Source organism: Myiozetetes cayanensis, unplaced genomic scaffold (assembly GCF_022539395.1).
Source record: "Myiozetetes cayanensis isolate MyiCay16 unplaced genomic scaffold, myiCay2020 scf279, whole genome shotgun sequence".
NCBI lineage: Eukaryota > Metazoa > Chordata > Aves > Passeriformes > Tyrannidae > Myiozetetes > Myiozetetes cayanensis.
Genome location: NW_026087498.1, coordinates 28,069 through 47,688, shown reverse-complemented (window position 1 = coordinate 47,688; position 19,620 = coordinate 28,069). Strand labels below are relative to the sequence as shown.

Below are 19,620 nucleotides of genomic sequence, written 5' to 3'. Positions count from 1 at the left end.
GGAGAGCAGCTGGAAAAACCTGGGGAAAGGTTTCCTGGCACAACAGAAACTCATCTCCCAAGGGATGGTTTTACACCTCATAAAATAGGAATACTGTCCTAAAATCATGGAATGTTGTCCTAAAATCATGGGATATCCTTGCTGGGATGGACCCAGAAGGATCAGAATCCAAATCCCTCTGGGAGAGCAGCTGGAAAACTCCAGGGAAAAGGTTTCCTGGCACAACAGGTTGTTGGAAACTCCTCTCCCATGGGATGGGTTTACACCTCATAAAATAAGAATACTGTCCTAAAATCACAGGATGTTGTCCTAAAATCATGGAATATCATTCCTGGAATCCAAATCCCTGTGGGAGAGCAGCTGGAAAACCCCGGGAAGGGGCCCCAGGGAGGCACAGAAAGGAACAACCTCTGTTTTAATTGCAAACTCCACCAAAATTAACTTATTTGCCATAAAATTCCCTTCCGGGACCAAACAAACCCAAACAAACATCTGGGGGGGTATCCCGGGATTCCCAAACAAACCCAAACAAACATCCAGGGGGATCCTGGGATTCCCAAACAAAGCCAGCACATCCAGGGGGATCCCGGGATTCCCAAACAAACCAAACAAACATCCAGGGGGATCCCGGGATTCCCAAACAAACCAAACAAACATCCAGGGGGGATCCCGGGATTCCCAAACAAACCCAGCACATCCAGGGGGATCCCGGGATTCCCAAACAAACCCGGCACATCCAGGGGGATCCCAAACAAAGCCAGCACATCCAGGGGGATCCCGGGATTCCCAACCAAACCCGGCACATCCAGGGGGATCCCGGGATTCCCAAACAAAGCCAGCACATCCAGGGGGGGGATCCCGGGATTCCCAAACAAAGCCAGCACATCCAGGGGGATCCCGGGATTCCCAAACAAAGCTGGTACATCCAGGGGGATCCCAACCAAAGCCAGCACATCCAGGGGGATCCCGGGATTCCCAAACAAACCCAGCACATCCAAGGGGATCCCGGGACTTCCCCAACCCTCCCCCCACTGTACACAAAGTGACGTTGGCTCCCAGGACCGGGAATGCCGGGAACGCTCCCGGGAGCTCAGCAGGAACCGCAGACAGGGATCCAGGGATTTAGGGATCCAGGGATTTAGGGATCCAGGGATTTAGGGATCCAGCTCGAGCCCAGTTTACCCAGCGGGGCCTCCTGGGAGAGGAAGTTGTAGACCAGGAAGTTGGGGGTCCGGCAGTAGCTGCTGGCCAGGAGCTTCCCGTGCGGAGTGGGGTCGGAGAAGGCGATTTCCCGGGAGCTCAGGACGCTCCCGAACGTGAAGGTGCTCCTGGAAGAGAAACACCGGGATGGACCCGCCGGGAACGCTCGGAGAGGAGGGCAGGGCAGAGGGGAAACTGGGAGGGGAGGGAAACGGGGATGGGAGAGGGTAAAACTGGGATGGGAGAGGAGAAACTGGGATGGGGAAGGAGAACTGGGATGGGAGAGGGAAACTGGGATTGGGGAGGGAAACTGGGATGGGGGAGGAGAACTGGGATGGAAGACGGAGAAACTGTGATGGGAGAGGGGAACTGGGATGGGGGAGGGAAAGGGGGATGGGGGAGGGAAACTGGGATGGGAGGGGAAACTGGGATGGGGAGGAGAACTGGGATGGGAGAGGGAAACTGGGATGGGAGGGAAACTGGGATGGGGGAGGAGAACTGGGATGGGAGAGGAGAACTGGGATGGGGGAGGAGAACTGGGATGGGAGGGAAAAACTGGGATGGGGAGGAGAACTGGGATGGGAGAGGGAAACTGGGGTGGGAGAGGAGAACTGGGATGGGGGAGGAAAACTGGGATGGGGGAGGAGAACTGGGATGGGAGAGGAAAACTGGGGTGGGAGAGGAAAACTGGGATGGGGGAGGAAAACTGGGATGGGGGAGGAGAACTGGGATGGGAGAGGAAAACTGGGATGGGAGAGGAAAACTGGGATGGGGGAAGAGAACTGGGATGGGAGAGGGAACGGGAGGGAGGAGAAACTGGGATGGGAGAGGGAAACTGGGATGGGAGAGGGAAACGGGGATGGGGGAGGGAAATGGGGATGGGAGAGGAAAACTGGGATGGGAGAGGGAAACTGGGATGGGAGGGAAGACTGGGATGGGGGAAGAGAACTGGGATGGGAGAGGGAAACTGGGATGGGAGAGGAGAACTGGGATGGGAGAGGAAAACTGGGATGGGAGGGAAAAACTGGGAATTCCCACGGGATGGTCCCACCTGAGCACAGCCCATCCCATATTCCCAAATTCCCGCAGGCTGGTCCCATTCCCACCCGAGCACATCCCATCCCTCCTGCATTCCCGAATTCCTGGGGGCTGCTCCCAGTCCCACCTGAGCACATCCCATCTCGCATTCCCGAATTCCCAGGGGCTGCTCCCAGTCCCACCCGAGCACATCCCGTCCCTCCCACATTCCCGAATTCCCGGGGGCTGCTCCCAGTCCCACCTGAGCACATCCCGTCCCACACCCTGAATTCCCGCAGGATGGTCCCGCCTGTCCCTCCCGCATTCCCGAATTCCCGGGGGCTGCTCCCAGTCCCACCTAAGCACATCCCATCCCACGTTCCCGAATTCCCGGGGGCTGCTCCCAGTCCCACCTGAGCACATCCCATCCCTCCCACATTCCCGGGGGCAGCTCCCAGTCCCACCTGAGCACATCCCATCCCTCCCACATTCCCGAATTCCCGGGGGCAGCTCCCAGTCCCACCCGCATGTCACCAGACCCGTCCCACATTCCCGAATCCAGGCTGCTCCCAGTCCCACCTGAAGTACATCCATCCACGTTCCTGAATTCTCACAGGACGGTCCCAGTCCCACCCGAGCACATCCCGTCCCGCATTCCCGAATTCCCGGGGGCTGCTCCCAGTCCCACCTAAGCACAGCCCATCCCTCCCACATTCCCGAATTCCCGCGCGATGGTCCCACCCGTCCCTCCCGCATTCCCGAATTCCCGGGGGCAGCTCCCAGTCCCACCCGAGCACATCCCATCCCGCATTCCCGGGGGCAGCTCCCAGTCCCACCTGAGCACATCCCGTCCCTCCCGCATTCCCAAATTCCCGCAGGATGGTCCCGCCCGTCCCCCCCGCATTCCCGCATTCCCGGGGGCAGCTCCCAGTCCCACCTGAGCACATCCCATCCCACATTCCCAAATTCCCGGGGGCTGCTCCCAGTCCCACCCGAGCACATCCCATCCCACATTCCCGCATTCCCAAATTCCCGGGGGCAGCTCCCAGTCCCTCCCACATTCCCGCATTCCCGGGGGCTGCTCCCAGTCCCACCTGAGCACATCCCATCCCACATTCCCGCATTCCCGGGGGCTGCTCCCGTCCCTCCCGCATTCCCGCATTCCCGGGGGCAGCTCCCAGTCCCACCTGAGCACGTCGAGCATCCTGGTGGCGATGCCCCCGCGGCGCCGGGCCCCGAGCACCCAGATCCTGCTGACCCCGCAGAGCGCCCGCTCCGCCCGCGCCGAGCAGCGCCAGGCACGGCCCGGCGGTGGGGACGGAGCGCGGGAACACCGGGAACGGCCCGCATCGCACAGCACCCGGAACGCCTGCACGGCACCGGACACTCCCGTCGGCATTCCGCACGGGAACGCACCTGGGAACGTGTCCAACCCGGGAACACGCACATCCAACCGGGAACACACACATCCAACCGGGAACACACACATCCAACCCGGGAACACACACATCCAACCCAGGAACACACACATCCAACCCGGCCTGGACACATCCAACCGGGAACACACACATCCAACCCGGCCTGGACACATCCAACCCGGCCCGGGACACCCCGGGATCCAGGGGCAGCCACAGCTTCCCTGGGAATTCCAGCCCAGCCGGGAATCCCTTCCCAATCTCCCACCCCAATCTCCCCTTTCCCAGTGGGAAGCCATTCCCTGTGTCCTGCCATTCCAGGCCCTGATCCCAAATCCCTCTCCAGCTCTCCTGGAGCCCCTGCAGGCCCTGGAAAGGGCTCCAAGCTCTCCCTGGATCCTTCCCTTCTCCAGGCCCTGGAAGGGGCTCCCAGCTCTCCTGGATCCTTCCCTTCTCCAGGCCCTGGAAGGGGCTCCAAGCTCTCCCTGGATCCTTCCCTGCTCCAGGCTGTGGAAGGGGCTCCCAGCTCTCCCTGGATCCTTCCCTTCTCCAGGCCCTGGAAGGGGCTCCCAGCTCTCCCTGGATCCTTCCCTGCTCCAGGCTGTGGAAGGGGCTCCCAGCATTCCCTGGATCCTTCCCTTCTCCAGGCCCCGAAGGGGCTCCCAGCATTCCCTGGATCCTTCCCTTCTCCAGGCCCTGGAAGGGGCTCCAAGCTCTCCCTGGATCCTTCCCTTCTCCAGGCCCTGGAAGGGGCTCCCAGCTCTCCCTGGATCCTTCCCTTCTCCAGGCCCTGGAAGAGGGCCCCACCCAGGCTAAAATCTCCCGGGGTGTTTTTTTCCTGTCTGCCCTGGATCCTTCCAGCCCCAACATTCCCTCTTTCCCCAGCCCGTCCCCAGCCCGGCCCCAGCGGTGGCGGAGCAGCCCCGGAGGCGGCTCATTAGTTAATTAGCGCCCCCCTAACGAGGACGAGGACGTGCCTGTGTGATGGGCTCGGCCAGCAGGCAGCCCACGATGGTGCCCCCGCTGACGAACAGGTAGGTCAGGTAGGTCCTGCTCTGCTCCGGGCCGCGCACCGACGCCTGCTGGAAGCCCAGCTCGCCGTCCACGATCTCCCGCACCTCCTCCGCCTGCGGGACACGGACAGCCGGGAATCAGCGGCGGGAACGCCGGCACAGCACCGGAATCAATGGTGGGAACGCCGGCAAAGCTCGGGAATCAATGTGGGAATGCTGGTAGAGCCGGGGAGTCGAGGGCAGGAACGCCAGCAAAGCCGGGAATCACCGGCGGGAACAACCGGCACAGCCAGGAATCAAAGGCAGGAATGCCGGCACAGCCTGGGAATAAACGGTGGGAAAGCCAGCAGAGCCCGGGAATCAACAGCGGGAATGCCAGCAGAGCCCAGGAATCAGCGGCAGAAACACCGGCAGAGCCCGGGAATCAATGGTGGGAATGCTGGCAAAGCCCGGGAATAAACAGTGGGAACAGCAGCAGAGCCAGGGAATCAATGCGGGAATGCCAGCAAAGCCTGGGAATAAACAGTGGGAATGCCAGCAGAACCAGGGAATCAATGCGGGAACGCCGGCACAGCCAGGAATCCAGTCAGTGCTGGGACAGAAGGATCAGGGTACTGCTGGGATCAGCTAACAGGGATCAGGCTGAGACTGGGACCAGATCTGTTGGGAACAGCACGGCTGGGATCAGGGCACTGCTGGGATCAGAGCCTGCTGGGATCAGGCACTGCTGGGATCAGACCCTGTTGGGATCAGGCACTGCTGGGATCAGGCACTGCTAGGGATCAGGCACTGCTGGGATCCAGGCCCTGCTGGGATCAGGCACTGCTGGGATCAGGTACTGCTGGGACCGGGCACTGCTGGGACCAGGCACTGCTGGGATCGGGCACTGTTGGGATCAGGCACTGCTGGGATCAGGCACTGCTGGGATCAGGCACTGCTGGGATCAGGCACTGCTGGGATCAGGCACTGCTGGGATCAGGCACTGCTGGGATCGGGCACTGCTGGGATCAGGCCCTGCTGGGATCAGGCACTGTTGGGATCAGGCACTGCTGGGATCGGGCACTGTTGGGATCAGGCACTGCTGGGATCAGGCACTGTTGGGATCAGGCACTGCTGGGATGGGGGGAGGGTGAGGATGTGTCAGGATGAGGGTCCAAACCCCCCAAATTCCCACCCCAGCCCCCCCCTGAGCTCTCCCTGTGCCCTGGCACCACCCCCAGGGAGGGATCTGGGGATCTGAGCCAGCACAGAGCTCCCCTCCCGGAGAGATCCCAAAACAAACACCCCGGTACCTTCTTGACGGCGTATTTGGGGTCAGTCGGAAGGATCAGCACGATCTTCCCATCCCAGAATTCCGCCACGACTCGCTCCTTCTTCCAGCCCTGCCACGGAGAGGGGGAAAAACATCCCAAGGAAACAAGGGAGGAGGGAGGAAGCGATTCAGGGAGGCCTCTGGCTGGAATAAAACCGCTCCAGCTTTCAGGAATTGAGTCAAATCCCAGCCATCCCCCCGGGCTGGAACAACCCAAGCTGCACTGCAGCCTCCCTCTGGATATGAACTGCCTGGCCTGGATGCACCTGGATAGGGGAATCATGGACATTTCAGGCTGGAAAAGCCCTCTGGGGAACGTGGAGCCCAACAATTCTCCCGTCACTTCCAGGGCCATCCCTGTCCCCAGGTGCCACATCCACAGGGATTTCGGATCCCCAAGACTACACCCCTTGTGCCAGGGCTGGAGAACCCTTTCCATGAAGGAATTTTTCCCAGCTTTTTTTTTTTTTTTCCCCCCACCAGGCACTCCATTCCCCATCTTGGAGCGTCCCAGGGGGGCTGATCCGAGCGAAGGATCCTGCCCTGGCTGATCCTGCCAGGGGTCCAGCCTGCCCAGATCCCTCTGCAGGTACCCCTGCCCTGCAGCAGATCCCAAATATCCCAGCCCATCCTGGTCCCAGGAGTGCCCTCACCACGTATCTGAGAGCCTCCAGGAACCTCTGGTGGTGCTGCAGGTGCTGGGCCTCGTCCTCCGGGCTGGCGGCCGAGTAGATCATCCCGCAGGATTTGCACATGATGGCCCCAAAGTGCTTCTGACCCGCGTCCTGGGGGGAACAGAGAGCCAGGGAGCGTCCCAGGGGGCACAGAGAGCCAGGAGAGCGTCCCAGGGGGCACAGAGAGCCAGGACAGCATCCCAGGGGAAAACAGAGAGCCAGGGCAGCATCCCAGGGGAAAACAGAGAGCCAGGACAGCATCCCAGAGCCCCTCAGAGAGCCAGGGCAGCATCCCAGGGGAAAACAGAGAGCCAGGGCAGCATCCCAGGGGAAAACAGAGAGCCAGAGCAGCATCCCAGAGCCCCTCAGAGAGCCAGGGCAGCATCCCAGGGGAAAACAGGGAGCCAGGACAGCATCCCAGAGCCCCTCAGAGAGCCAGGGCAGCATCCCAGGGGAAAACAGAGAGCCAGGGCAGCATCCCAGAGCCCTCAGAGAGCCAGGGCTGCATCCTCAGGGAAAACAGAGAGCCAGGGCAGCATCCCAGGGGAAATCAGAGAGCCAGGGCAGCGTCCCAGGGGGCACAGAGAGCCAGGGCAGCATCCCAGGGGAAAACAGAGAGCCAGGGCAGCATCCCAGGGGAAAACAGAGAGCCAGGAAAGCATCCCAGGGGAAAACAGAGAGCCAGGGCAGCATCCCAGGGGAAAACAGAGAGCCAGGGCAGCATCCCAGAGCCCCTCAGAGAGCCAGGGCAGCATCCCAGAGCCCCTCAGAGAGCCAGGGCAGCGTCCCAGGGGAAAACAGAGAGCCAGGAAAGCATCCCAGGGGGCACAGAGAGCCAGGAAAGCATCCCAGGGGAAAACAGAGAGCCAGGACAGCGTCCCAGGGGAAAACAGAGAGCCAGGGCAGCATCCCAGGGGGGCACAGAGAGCCAGGAAAGCATCCCAGGGGAAAACAGAGAGCCAGGGCAGCATCCCAGGGGAAAACAGAGAGCCAGGGCAGCATCCCAGGGGAAATGAGAGAGCCAGGGCAGCATCCCAGGGGAAAACAGAGAGCCAGGGCAGCATCCCAGAGCCCCTCAGAGAGCCAGGGCAGCATCCCAGAGCCCCTCAGAGAGCCAGGGCAGCATCCCAGGGGAAAACAGAGAGCCAGGGCAGCATCCCAGAGCCCCTCAGAGAGCCAGGACAGCATCCCAGAGCTCCTCAGAGAGTCAGGGCAGCATCCCAGGGGAAAACAGAGAGCCAGGAAAGCATCCCAGAGCCCCTCAGAGAGCCAGGGCAGCATCCCAGAGCCCCTCAGAGAGCCAGGGCAGTGTCCCAGAGCCCCTCAGGCTCGGGGCTGAGCCTCAGCACCCGCTCCAGGGGGAAGGGTTTGCTCCCAGACGGATTGGGGGACAGGGATTGCCCCCAGGGAACGCACTGAATGGAGGATTGAACGAGACCAACCAAGGAAAAATGGAAAAAGCCTCACAAAAATAAGGGAAGGAAGGAAAAACTGTGGGGTTTTGGCCAGCTCTCTGAAAAATAGGTCATTTTAATCTGGGAATAGAGGGAAGAGAAAGCTGTTTGGGTCCCCTAAACCCCTGGTTTTTACCTCAGGTCCCCTCAGAGCCTTCCTTGAACTCCTCCAAACCCAGCATTTTTACCCCAAATCCCCCAAAACGGATTAAAATCGTGAGTTTTACCCTTAATTTCCCCTCAAACTCCCCCAAAAATAACATTTTTACCCCAAATCCCCTCACAGACTCTCCAAAAACGTGGGCTTTACCCCAAATTCCCCCTCAAACTCCCCAAAAATGCCACTTTTGCTACAAATACCCCACGCACTCCCCAAAACCTCCCTAAAAATGTGACTTTTACCCCAAATCACCACTCAAAGTCCCCCAAAACCTGATTTTTACCTCAAATCCCCTCAGAGCCTTCCTCAAACTGCTCCAAACTCGCCATTTTTACCCCAAATCCCTCCAATCGATTAAAATCAGGACTTTTACCCCAAATTCCCTCACAAACTCCACAAAAACATGGATTTTACCCCAAATTCCCCCTCAAACTCATCAAAGCCCACACTTTTGCCCCAAATCCCCTCAAAGTCCCTCAAAACTCACCAAAATGTGACTTTACCCCAAATTTCCCCTCAAAGTCACCAAAAACCTGGTTTTTATCCCCAAATCCCCTCAGACCATTTCTCAAACTTGTCCAAACTTGCCATTTTTATCCCAAATCCCCCAAAACAGATTAAAAATGGGACTTTTACCCCAAGTTCCCCCTCAAATTCCCCAAAAACATGGATTTTATCCTAAATTCCCCCTCAAACTCATCAAAGTCCACGCCTTTGCCCCAATTCCCCTCACACTTCCCAGAAATTCTCAAAAAATGTGATTTTTTTACTCCAAATCACCCCTCAAAGTCCCCAAAAACCTGTTTTACCTCAAATCCCCTCAGACCCTTCTTCAAACTACTCCAGAGCATTTTTTACCTCAAATCCCCTCACTAACAGCCCAAAAACACCACTTTTACACCAAATTCCCCTCAAGCTCCCCAAAACGTGGTTTTTTACCCTGAATTCCCCCTCAAACTCAAAGCCCGCACTTTTGCCCCAAATCCCCTCAACACAACCCAAAACCTCACTACAAATGTGACTTTTACTCCAAATACCCCCTCAAATTCCCCAAAAACCTGGTTTTTAACCTCAAATAGACTCAGATCCTTCCTCAAACTCCTCCAAACCTGACATTTTAAACCCAAATCCCCCAAAACAGGTTAAAATCGGGACTTTTACCCCAAATTCCCCCTCAAACTACCAAAAACGCCACTTTTACCACAAATCCCCTCCCAAACTCCCCAAAACATGGGGTTTACCCCAAATTTCCCCTCAAACTCACAAAAAAACGCCACTTTTACCCCAAATCTCCCCTCAAAGTCCCCCAAAAACTGGTTTTTACCTTAAATCCCCTCAGGTCCTTCCACAAACTGCTCCAACCCCGCCACTGTTACCCCAAACCCCCTGAAAGGAATTAAAATCAGGACTTTTACCCCAAATTCCCCCTCAAACTCACCAAAAATGCCACTTTCAGCCCCAATTCCCTCAGACTCCCCTAAAACTCACTGAAAATGCGACTTTTACCCCAAATCACCACTCAAAGTCCCCAAAATCCTGGTTTTTACCTCAAATCCCCTCAGAGCCTTCCTCCAACTGCTCCAAACCCGCTGTTTTTACCCCAAATCCCCTCACAAACTCTTCCCAAATCCCCTCAAAACTGCCCCAAAACATGGGTTTTACCCAAAATCGCCCCTCAAACTTCCCAAAAACATCACTTTGACCCGAAATCCCCTCACGAACTCCCCAAAAACGTGGTTTTTACCCCAAATTCCCCCCCAAACCCATCAAAGCTCATGATTTCACCCCAAATCCCCTCAGACTACCCCAAAACTCACCAAAATCGCAACTTTTACCCCAAATCGCCACTCAAAGTCCCCAAAACCCTGTTTTTTACCTCAAATCCCCTCAGGGCCTCCCTCCAACTGCTCCAAACCCGCCATTTTTACCCCAAATCCCCTCACAAACTCCCTAAAAACGTGGGTTTTTACCAAAATGTGTTTCAATGGTAAAAAAACCCCCACTTCTACCATTTTTTTAATCAATTTGGGGTTAAAATTGTGAGAGTTCCTTTTTTCTCCTTTTTCTTTTTCCCATTTTTTGGGTTTAAATCGAGGGGAAAAAAAAAAAAGAAACTCCCTTTCCCTTCATTTTAAGGGGATTAAGTCGAATTTAAAGTGTTTTTTTTTCGGGAGGGACCTTCTCCCAGCTGCCCGTTCCCGATCCCTGCTCCCATTCCCAGCTCCGAGCTCCTTTGGGGATCCCCTCACGGAACATTCCCGGTTTCCCCATCCCAGAATTCCCCGCCCCAGGGCCCGGCAGATCCTCACGATGATCATCTGATCCCGGGAACGCCTGCAGAGCTCCTTGGCCTTCCTGCTTTTCTGGGAGCTGTGAGGGGCTTTTCCGGGTGGGCTGCTCCCGAAAGGAGATGGAATCTCATCCAGCAGCCTGGAAACCACGGAAAACAGAGGGAAAAGAGTTGGAAAAGAGCTCAGCCAGGGCAGGGTGGGGGCTGTGATCCCAGGGAGAGAGCAAAGCTTTCCAGGAGCCGCGGAGGGAGGACCCAGGAAAAGCCATAAAAAGTTTAATTAACTCTGGATTAAAGCACCTTCGCCACCCTAATTCCAAGATCTTGGAAATCCAGCAGCAAATGGAAGGGATGAACGAAGCAAAGTGAGGAGCAGAGGGTGAGATCCATGAACGGAATAGTGGAAGGTTCCCAGCTCGTGGGATGGGATGGGATGAGCTCTGAGGTCCCTTCCCAGCCAAACCATCCCATGATCCCAGGATAAAGGACACTCAGGATCCACTCAGAGGGGTTTTTATGGAACGCAGGGATATAAAGGCAGGAAAGGGGAAGGGAGACCCTTCCCTGAGTGCCGAGATTCCCAGGGAACCCCCCCTTGTTCCCGGAACTCCTTCCCAGAGAGGAGTTGGGCTGGGCATGGATCCAATGTCAGGCTCTGGATCCAGGCTGGGAGAGCTGGGAATGGCCAGGCTGGAGCAGGGAAGGATCCAGGGAGAGCTGGGAGCCCCTTCCAGAGCCTGCAGGGGCTCCAGGAGAGCTGGAGAGGGATTTGGGATCAGGGCCTGGAATGGCAGGACACAGGGAATGGCTTCCCACTGGGAAAGGGGAGATTGGGGGGGGAGATTGGGAAGGGATTCCCGGCTGGGCTGGAATTCCCAGGGAAGCTGTGGCTGCCCCTGGATCCCTGGGGTGTCCCAGGCCGGGTTGGATCCCCTGGGATAGCGGGAGCTGTCCCTGCCCATGGAATGGGATGATCCTTAAAATCCCTCCCCACCCAAAGCACCCCCTGGTTCCACCCAGGCACCCCCAGGGCTGCATTCCCGGGATGAGGAACCCCTGGGATCCAAACATCCCTGCCCTAAGGGATTCATCGCTCCTGGAGAGGCTGGAATGGGATCTCACCTTTTCCTGCTGGCCAGGGGGGCAGAGAAGATGGGATACACCACGGCTTGGGAGGGAGAAGCTGGAAAAAACAAGAGGAATTCTGTGGTTTGGAGTCATTTTCCACTGCGGGAGACACACGGGAATGGAAATTCCAACACTAACGTGACTTCCAAGAGGCCAAACCCACTGGAATGACTCTTTCCCTGGCTGTTAATTAAGAGTTTTAATCAGGAGGTTTCTCCATTTTCCATCATTTCAGCCCAAACAGCCTGAGGGACCTGAGGGTTCCCCATCCCAGAAAAACTGGGAAGCAACAAGTGCCAAGTTACAGCTCAAAACCGCAAGTTTTGGGATAATTCAGGAAAACCTTCGGGAATCCAAAGCGGGTGATTTATTAACTGGGAATATTTTTGCCCTCAGGTGTGGAAAGTTCAGGGTTTGTGCTGTTTTAGGTTTGTTTTAGACTGAATTCCCCCAAAAAAAAGGACTTCTTGGGAATTACAGGAATACAGGGAAGCAGAGGAGCGGCTCCAAAGCTTCCCAAAAAAAAACATTTCCAGGGAGTTGCTTTCTAGGAAGCAGCTAAAAATATCTTGGGAACGCCAGCAGTGGAAAAAGAGTCACGAAAACCCCAGTGAATAACAAAAATCCAACAGCTTCCTGGAATTCCAGGATTTCAGAGGGCCAAGACACTCCTTGGGAAAGGGAAGTGACACCAGGAAAACTTTGGGAATGAGGTGGGAGACACAGGGAAGGGAGGATTTGCTCCAGAGGCAGCAGGGAGCAGAGGGAACGTCCTTCCTCAGGACAAGGAGCCGGGAAGAGATCCCAAAACCGGATGAAGAAATTCCCAAGGATAAAGAAATTCCCAAGGAAGCAAAATTAAAGGGAAAGGGAAAAAAACCCAAACACCTCAGGAATGTTGCTGATTCCTTCAGGGAACACAACAAGAGCAGAAGTGCCAGGAAAAAAGTGGGAGAAGAGGCAAACAGGGGTAAATCCTGCCTTAGAAACTCCAGGAATCCAAAGGGAAAGCAGGGCAAGGAAAAGGGGGGGGATGAGGCACCAGGAAAACCTCCGGGAATGGCGGGAGGAAAAGGGAAGGTTCCAAGGAATTTAACGGGTTTTTAAAGAATGGGTTGGGATAAAAAAAAGGAGGGATAAAATCCCCCCAGAGGGACGGATCCCACGGGTGCTGAGGCTGGAAAAATCAGGGAATGGGGGTGGGCAGGGGTTGGAACTGTGGAGGAATTACATGGAATTTGAGGGGGGAAGCAGAGGGAAAAACTCCCTTCCTGCTGATTGGGGGCTTGTAAGGATGGAGGGAGGGGATTGTTTGGGAACATCCCACCGGGAAAACTAAAGGAAGAAGCCAAATGCCTTAAAAATCTGGATGGGAAAAGGGGAAGCAGGGAGAGCCAGGGAAAGGATCCAGTGGGAAATGAATGGGGAAAATGGAATGACAGGGTTCAGACACAGCCAATTCCCAAACATTCCTGGGAATGGGCAGCTCGGGGACAAAAAGAATTCCCACGTGGATTAAAACTGAAACAAATCCACGAAATTCCCATCATTTGACGCATTTTCCAGCTTTTTAAACACGTCACCATGGAATTCAGGGCCGATCCCGCTGGGAAAAGGAGGTGCAGGCATTCCCAAAGGTTTTCCTGCCTCGTTTTCCTACACAAAAATCAGCATTTTTCCTACACGAAGACCAGCACAAAAAGCCCTGGATTGAAGCAGGAATGATCCAACTCACCCTGCTTGTTCCCTCCGGGGGGAGATTGGTTGGAAAGGACAACACAATCCCGGGATTCCCAGCCTGGGGAAGAGCTGATCCCGCCGGCTCCCTGGGGACGAACACAGGGATTTCAGGGACAAAATAAAAAAACCTGGGATTTGAGTCAGGTTGGATTTGATGCTCCCAAAAGGTCTTTTCCAAGCAATTCCCAAGGGAAGCTGTGGCTGCCCCTGGATCCCTGGAGTGTCCCAGGCCGGGTTGGATCCCCTGGGATAGCGGGAGGTGTCCCTGAACATGGAATGGGATGGTCCCTGAAAATCCCTTCCCACCCAATCCATTCCATGCTAAAGGACACTCAGGATCCACTCAGAGGGGTTTTTATGGAATGTGGGGATGGAAAAGGCGGGAAAGGGGAAGGGAGACCCTTCCCTGAGTGCCGAGATTCCCAGGGAATCCCCCCTTGTTCCCGGAACTCCTTCCCAGAGAGGAGTTGGGCTGGGCATGGATCCAATGTCAGGCTCTGGATCCAGGCTGGGAGAGCTGGGAATGGCCAGGCTGGAGCAGGGAAGGATCCAGGGAGAGCTGGGAGCCCCTTCCAGAGCCTGCAGGGGCTCCAGGAGAGCTGGAGAGGGATTTGGGATCAGGGCCTGGAATGGCAGGACACAGGGAATGGCTTCCCACTGCCAGAGGGCAGGGACAGGTGGGAGATTGGGAAGGGAATCCTTGTCCCATTCCAGGATCAGCAGCTCCAGGCCCAGCTGGGGCCGTTCCAGCAAAACAAGTGTGGGAATCCCAGGGAAGTGCCCGAGAAGCCGGAGCTGGGAGGGCTTGGCCGCCCTGGGAGCGGCTTTTCCGTGGCTGCTCCAGGACTTCCCTGTCTGGGAAAGGCAGGGCTGGGAAAAGCCCAAAGCTTTGGCTGCAGGAGGGGGCCAAGGGGGGTTCCCAAGGGACATCCTCCCTCCTCTCCCTTTGGAGCCCGGGTTTTTTGGGAAAACCCCCCCCCAAAGCTCAGCCCTCACCACGCTCCTTACACAACTGGGGGGGAAAAAAAAAAAAGCTTAAAAATCCCTTTTCCAGCTTTTTTTTTCCCCACAGGAAAACAACCTGACAAACAGGGGGGATGACAGGGGTTGTTTTCCTGGAGAGAAGATCCCGCTGGGAGCTTTCCCTTCCAGCCACAGGCACTGGAATATTCCCTGAGCCAGGGCCAGGCGAGCAATGCCTGCTGTTTATCCCTGGTTTCACCCCCTCCCAAGGGGAGAATCCACGGATATTTGGGATATTTGGGATCATGCTTCCATCCCGGACTCACCCCGTTCTCCGCAGCTCCGGCCTGGGAAGCGCAGGACACGCTCCCGGTTTTCCCTGGAGATGCCTTCCCTGCAGGTCCCGCGTCTCCCACATTCCCAGAGCTCTCCCTGCTCTCCTTCCCTTCCTCCTGGGCTGTGGGAATGCTTCCCAACTGCCCCCTCTCCTCCGGGGCTTCGCTCCCCTCCGCCGGCTCCGCCTTCTCCTGCGGGGCTTTGGGAAGCGCCTGGGGAGCCTTGGAGTCTCCGGGGTTTTTCCTGGAGTGGGATTTCTTCCCGGCGGCGAAAAAAGCCGCTCCCAGCTGGAGCCTCAGGGCCGGCTTCACCTTCATGCTCAGCACCCGGAAGGGAGAGTCCATCTTCTTCTGGATGAGGCAATTCCCGCCTTCCTTCTCCCCCCTCGGCTTTCCCGCCGGGATCTCCGCCTGGCCCTTCCGACTTTTCGGGGCGCTCCGGCCCCCTTTGGGTTTTGGGGCGCGTTTGGCCGCCCTGGGGTTGGGATTCCCGCCCCCATTCCCGGGGTTTGGGGCGCGTTTGGCCGCCCTGGGGTGGGGATTCCCGCCCCCATTCCCGCCGGGATTCTCCCCCCGGCCGGCAGCTGGGACGTTCCCATCCCTGCTCCTCATTCCCAAAACCCGGATCTCCTGCAGCCTCTTCCTCTCCACGGGGTCCAGGTAGCTCTTCCCTCGGCCGTAGAAGGACCCCACGGGCACGGGGGGCCTGGAGGAGCGGGATTTGAGGGGGGATTTCCCCGGGGATCCCCCCCGCGGGGCCGTGGGAACACGGGATTCCCGGAATTCCTGGAGGGGGGGGATGTCCAGCCTCCTGGAAGTCACCGGTTTCACTGGGACACCCTGGTTTTCCTTCCCCTCCTCCCCGGGGCTGGGAGAGAGCCGGAGCTGGGAAGCAGAGCCCCCATTCCCGGATTTCTGGGAGGGGCCCTCGGGAAAGGCTTTGATCCGTTTCTTCACGGGGGTCTTGAAGGCCGAGGGGGAACTGTGGGGGAAAGAAAAAAAAACAGGGAATGAGGGATCCCATCCTGCCTGGAGCTGCTCCAGAGGCTGGGAATGACTGTTATCCCGCTCCCTGGAATGCTGCCGGGGGGGATTGATCAGGGCTATTTGTGATTAACGGTGGGAAATGAGGTGGGATTTGTCCCTGGAAAATCCCTGACCCCTGGGATCCAATCCCAGGGCCTTCTCCTGTTTTATCCTGGTGTTTGGGAATCCCCAGCCCCCAGAATCCCGCTCCAAAAAGCTACTTCAGCGTCCCCAAAAAAATCACAAACAACCTCTGAACCTGCTTCCCAAAAATCACACAGTTTTTCAGGAAGGGCCTGAACAATCCCAGGGTTCCGGATTTCCAATTTCTCCTGGGAATTTTTCCTTCTAGTTTAGGGATCCAACTTCATTCCTGGTCTGATCCCACTGCCCCCAAACCCTCCTGGGGCATTTTTTGAGGGGAATTTCAGGAGAAGGAGGAAAACGTTTGGATGGTGGGAGGTGGGAGAAGGAGGAAAAAGCTCTTTTTGGGATTGAAACTGAGCTTTTGGTCACGGCCAGGGGTTTTAGGGATCATCCCATTCCATGTTCAGGGACAGCTCCCGCTATCCCAGGGGATCCAACCCGGCCTGGGACACTCCAGGGATCCAGGGGCAGCCACAGCTTCCCTGGGAATTCCAGCCCAGCCGGGAATCCCTTCCCAATCTCCCACCCCAATCTCCCCTTTCCCAGTGGGAAGCCATTCCCTGTGTCCTGCCATTCCAGGCCCTGATCCCAAATCCCTCTCCAGCTCCTCCTGGAGCCCCCGCAGGCTCTGGAAGGGGCTCCCAGCTCTCCCTGGATCCTTCCCTGCTCCAGCCTGGCCATTCCCAGCTCTCCCAACCTGGATCCAGAGCCTGACATTGGATCCATCCCCAGCCCAACTCCTCTCTGGGAAGGAGTTCCGGGAACAAGGGGGGGTTCCCTGGGAATCTCGGCACTCAGGGAAGGGTCTCCCTTCCCCTTTCCCGCCTTTTCCATCCCCACATTCCATAATAACCCCTCTGAGTGGATCCAGAGTGTCTTTTATAATAAAACCATGAAATGGGATGGGTTGGAAAGGGGATTAAATCCCATCCCATTCCATGGGCAGGGACACCTTCCCTAGCCCAGGTTGCTCCAAAGGAATCCAACCCGGCCTGGGACACTCCAGGGATCCAGGGGCAGCCACAGCTTCCCTGGGAATTCCAGCCCAGCCGGGAATCCCTTCCCAATCTCCCACCCCGATCTCCCCTTTCCCAGTGGGAAGCCATTCCCTGTGTCCTGCCATTCCAGGCCCTGATCCCAAATCCCTCTCCAGCTCCTCCTGGAGCCCCTGCAGGCTCTGGAAGGTGGAACTGGCTGACCTTTAAAACCCCTTCCCCCCAGGCCATTCCCTGATCCCAGGCTGCTTTTCCCGGGATCAATCCCGGAGGGAAGAGCTCTGCACTCACCCCTGGGGCCCGGGGGAGCCCCGGCTCCGTTTCCGGGGTGTTCCGAGTGCCTGGGCCTCGCTGGGACACCTGGAAAACCCGCAATTCCCACGGTTTGGAGCAGAATTCCACGGGAAAAAACCACCCCAGAGTTAGGAAATGGGGAAGAGAACGGTGAGAGACAGGGAATGGAACACCAGCAGGAAGCAGTCCCTGGAATGACAGAGGTGGGAATATCGTGAGGAGCTGCCAGGCCACGAGGCACCAACACATCCCAAAAAAATCCAGCCCCCTGAACGATTCCCATAATCCAGGAATGCCTTTTCCTGCCTGCCTCTCACGAAGCTCTCTCCAGAATCAGTTCCTGCCAGCCTGCCTTTATCCCTGGTCAGTTTATTCCCACGGGATTCCACCCTCTTCACCCTCCACCTGCTCCCCCCCTGCTTCCCAGGGAGCCAAATCCCAGAAATCCCTTTTATTTATTTAATTTTTTTGGCCTACGTTGACACAACGATTCAAACCAGTGAGGCCCCAAAGCTTTGGGGGTCTCTGAGGGGTCCCCAAACCTTTGGGGGAGTCTGTGTGGGGTCCCAATATTTTTTTGGGGTTGGGGTGTCTCTGTGGGGTCCTCAAGCCCTCAGCAGGTCCCTGGGATGCTCCAAACCTTTGGGGAGGTCTTTGGGGTCCCCAAACCTTTGGGGGGGTCTGTGTGGGGTCCCCAAACCTTTGGGGGGGTCTCTGTGGGGTCCCAATATTTTTTTTGGGGGTGGGGGTGTCTCTGTGGGGTCCTCGAGCCCCCAGCAGGTCCCTGGGATGCCCCAAACTTTTGGGGTCTCTGAGGGGTCCTCAAGCCCTCAGCAGGTCCCTGTGATGCCCCAAAGCTTTGGGGGTCTCTGTGGGGTCCCCAAACCTTTGGAGGGGGTCTCTGTGGGGTCCCCAAACCTTTGGGGGTCTCTGTGGGGTCCCCAAACCTTTGGGGGGGGTCTGTGTAGTGTCCCAATATTTTTTTGGGGTGGGGGTGTATCTGTGAGGTCCTCGAGCCCTCAGCAGGTCCCTGGGATGCCCCAAACTTTTGGGGTCTCTGTGGGGTCCCCAAACCTTTGGGGGGGTCTGTGTGGGGTCCCCAAACCTTTGGGGGGGCCTCTGTGGGGTCCCAATATTTTTTGGGGGGTGGGGGTGTCTCTGTGAGGTCCTCGAGCCCCCAGCAGGTCCCTGTGAGGCCCCAAACCTTGGGGGAGGTCTTTGGGGTCCCCAAAGCTTTGGGGGGTCTCTGTGGGGTCCCAATATTTTTTTGGGGGGTGGGGGTGTCTCTGTGAGGTCCTCGAGCCCTCAGCAGGTCCCTGTGAGGCCCCAAAGCTTTGGGGAGGTCTCTGGGGTCCCCAAACCTTTGGGGGGGTCTGTGTGGGGTCCCCACACCCTTTAGGGGAGTCTCTGTAGGGTCCCCTACACAAGCTGAGGAGTTGTCTCTGTGGGGTCCCCAAAGCCCTTGGGGGGTCCCTAAACCTTTGGGGGGGTCTCTGTGGGGTCCCAATATTTTTTGGGGGGTGGGGGTGTCTCTGTGGGGTCCTCAAGCCCTCAGCAGGTCCCTGGGATGCCCCAAACCTTTGGGGGTCTGTGAGGGGTCCCCAAACCTTTAGGGGGGGGTCTGTGTAGTGTCCCAATATTTTTTGGGGGGGTGGGGGTGTCTCTGTGAGGTCCTCAAGCCCTCAGCAGGTCCCTGGGATGCCCCAAACTTTTGGGGTCTCTGTGAGGTCCTCGAGCCCTCAGCAGGTCCCTGTGAGGCCCCAAACCTTTGGGGAGGTCTTTGGGGTCCCCAAACCTTTGGGGGGGGTCTGTGTGGGGTCTCCACACCCTTTAGGGGAGTCTCTGTAGGGTCCCCCACGCAAAGGGAAGGGAGGGTCTCTGTGGGGTCCCCAGGCCCTTCCCTGGGGGGTCCCCAAAGCCCTTGGGGGTCCCCAAAGCTTTGGGGGTGGTCTCTGTGGGGTCCCCAGGCCCTTCCCTGTGGGGTCCCAAAGCCCCCACCCCACACACCCCGCGCCACTACCTGACCCCGCACCGCTAACCCCCCCGCCTCGTACCCCCGCACGACGATCCCGGGGTCCCTCCCACCGCGCCGAGTCCCCCTCGGGACTCCCCCAGAGCCTCCCCATCCCCTCAGAGCCCCTCAGAGCCCCCCCGTCACCTCCGCGCCGCCTCCGCCATCGCCGCTCTCCCGCCTTCGACCCGCGCGCTTCTCCCGCCCGCCCGCCCTCCCCGCTCCCATTGGCCGAGGGGCACGTCAATCAACAGAAATCCGTCGTTCATTGGTGAACAGGAGAGGCGCGCGGCGCTGCGCCCGCCCCGCCGCGGTTGGCAGCCAATCAGAGAGCGCGGCCGCACTCGAGGACTACAACTCCCAGCGTGCCTTGCGGGGGTGGAGCGGGGCTCGGCCCTGAGCGGCGCGCGGGGGATTATGGGAGTTGTAGGCCGGGCTCTGTGAGG

The 19,620-nt window shown here is 57.7% G+C and overlaps 1 protein-coding gene across 2 annotated transcripts; it reads right to left on the bottom strand.

Moving 5' to 3' along the window:
- Window positions 1-414: 414 nt before the first annotated feature.
- Window positions 415-19,359, bottom strand: ESCO2 (establishment of sister chromatid cohesion N-acetyltransferase 2). 2 transcript variants are annotated; one of them, XM_050322165.1, is made up of 11 exons: window positions 19,322-19,359; window positions 17,161-17,229; window positions 14,693-15,683; window positions 13,399-13,489; window positions 11,658-11,718; window positions 10,555-10,675; window positions 6,611-6,742; window positions 5,938-6,027; window positions 4,610-4,759; window positions 3,405-3,586; window positions 415-1,328 (listed from the first exon to the last, which is right to left on the bottom strand). In XM_050322165.1, exons 1-11 carry the CDS (start codon window positions 19,339-19,341, stop codon window positions 1,139-1,141), a joined length of 2,097 nt encoding a protein of 698 aa, XP_050178122.1. In that variant the 5' UTR covers window positions 19,342-19,359; the 3' UTR covers window positions 415-1,138. The 2 variants fall into 2 exon arrangements, with proteins under 2 accessions (XP_050178122.1, XP_050178123.1); XM_050322166.1 differs by having other exon boundaries at window positions 6,614-6,742; window positions 19,322-19,347.
- Between the last annotated feature and the right edge of the window lie 261 nt (window positions 19,360-19,620).

What these genes read in the sequence shown, in the direction of transcription:
- ESCO2 (XM_050322165.1), bottom strand. Translation starts at nt 19,341, where the DNA reads ATGGCGGAGGCGGCGCGGAG. An exon ending in CCCCGGAGGGAACAAGCAGG is followed by an intron (nt 11,719 to 13,398) that starts GTGAGTTGGATC and finishes TGTTTTTTCCAG; the next exon opens with CTTCTCCCTCCCAAGCCGTG. An exon ending in CCAAATACGCCGTCAAGAAG is followed by an intron (nt 4,760 to 5,937) that starts GTACCGGGGTGT and finishes CGTGTCCCGCAG; the next exon opens with GCGGAGGAGGTGCGGGAGAT.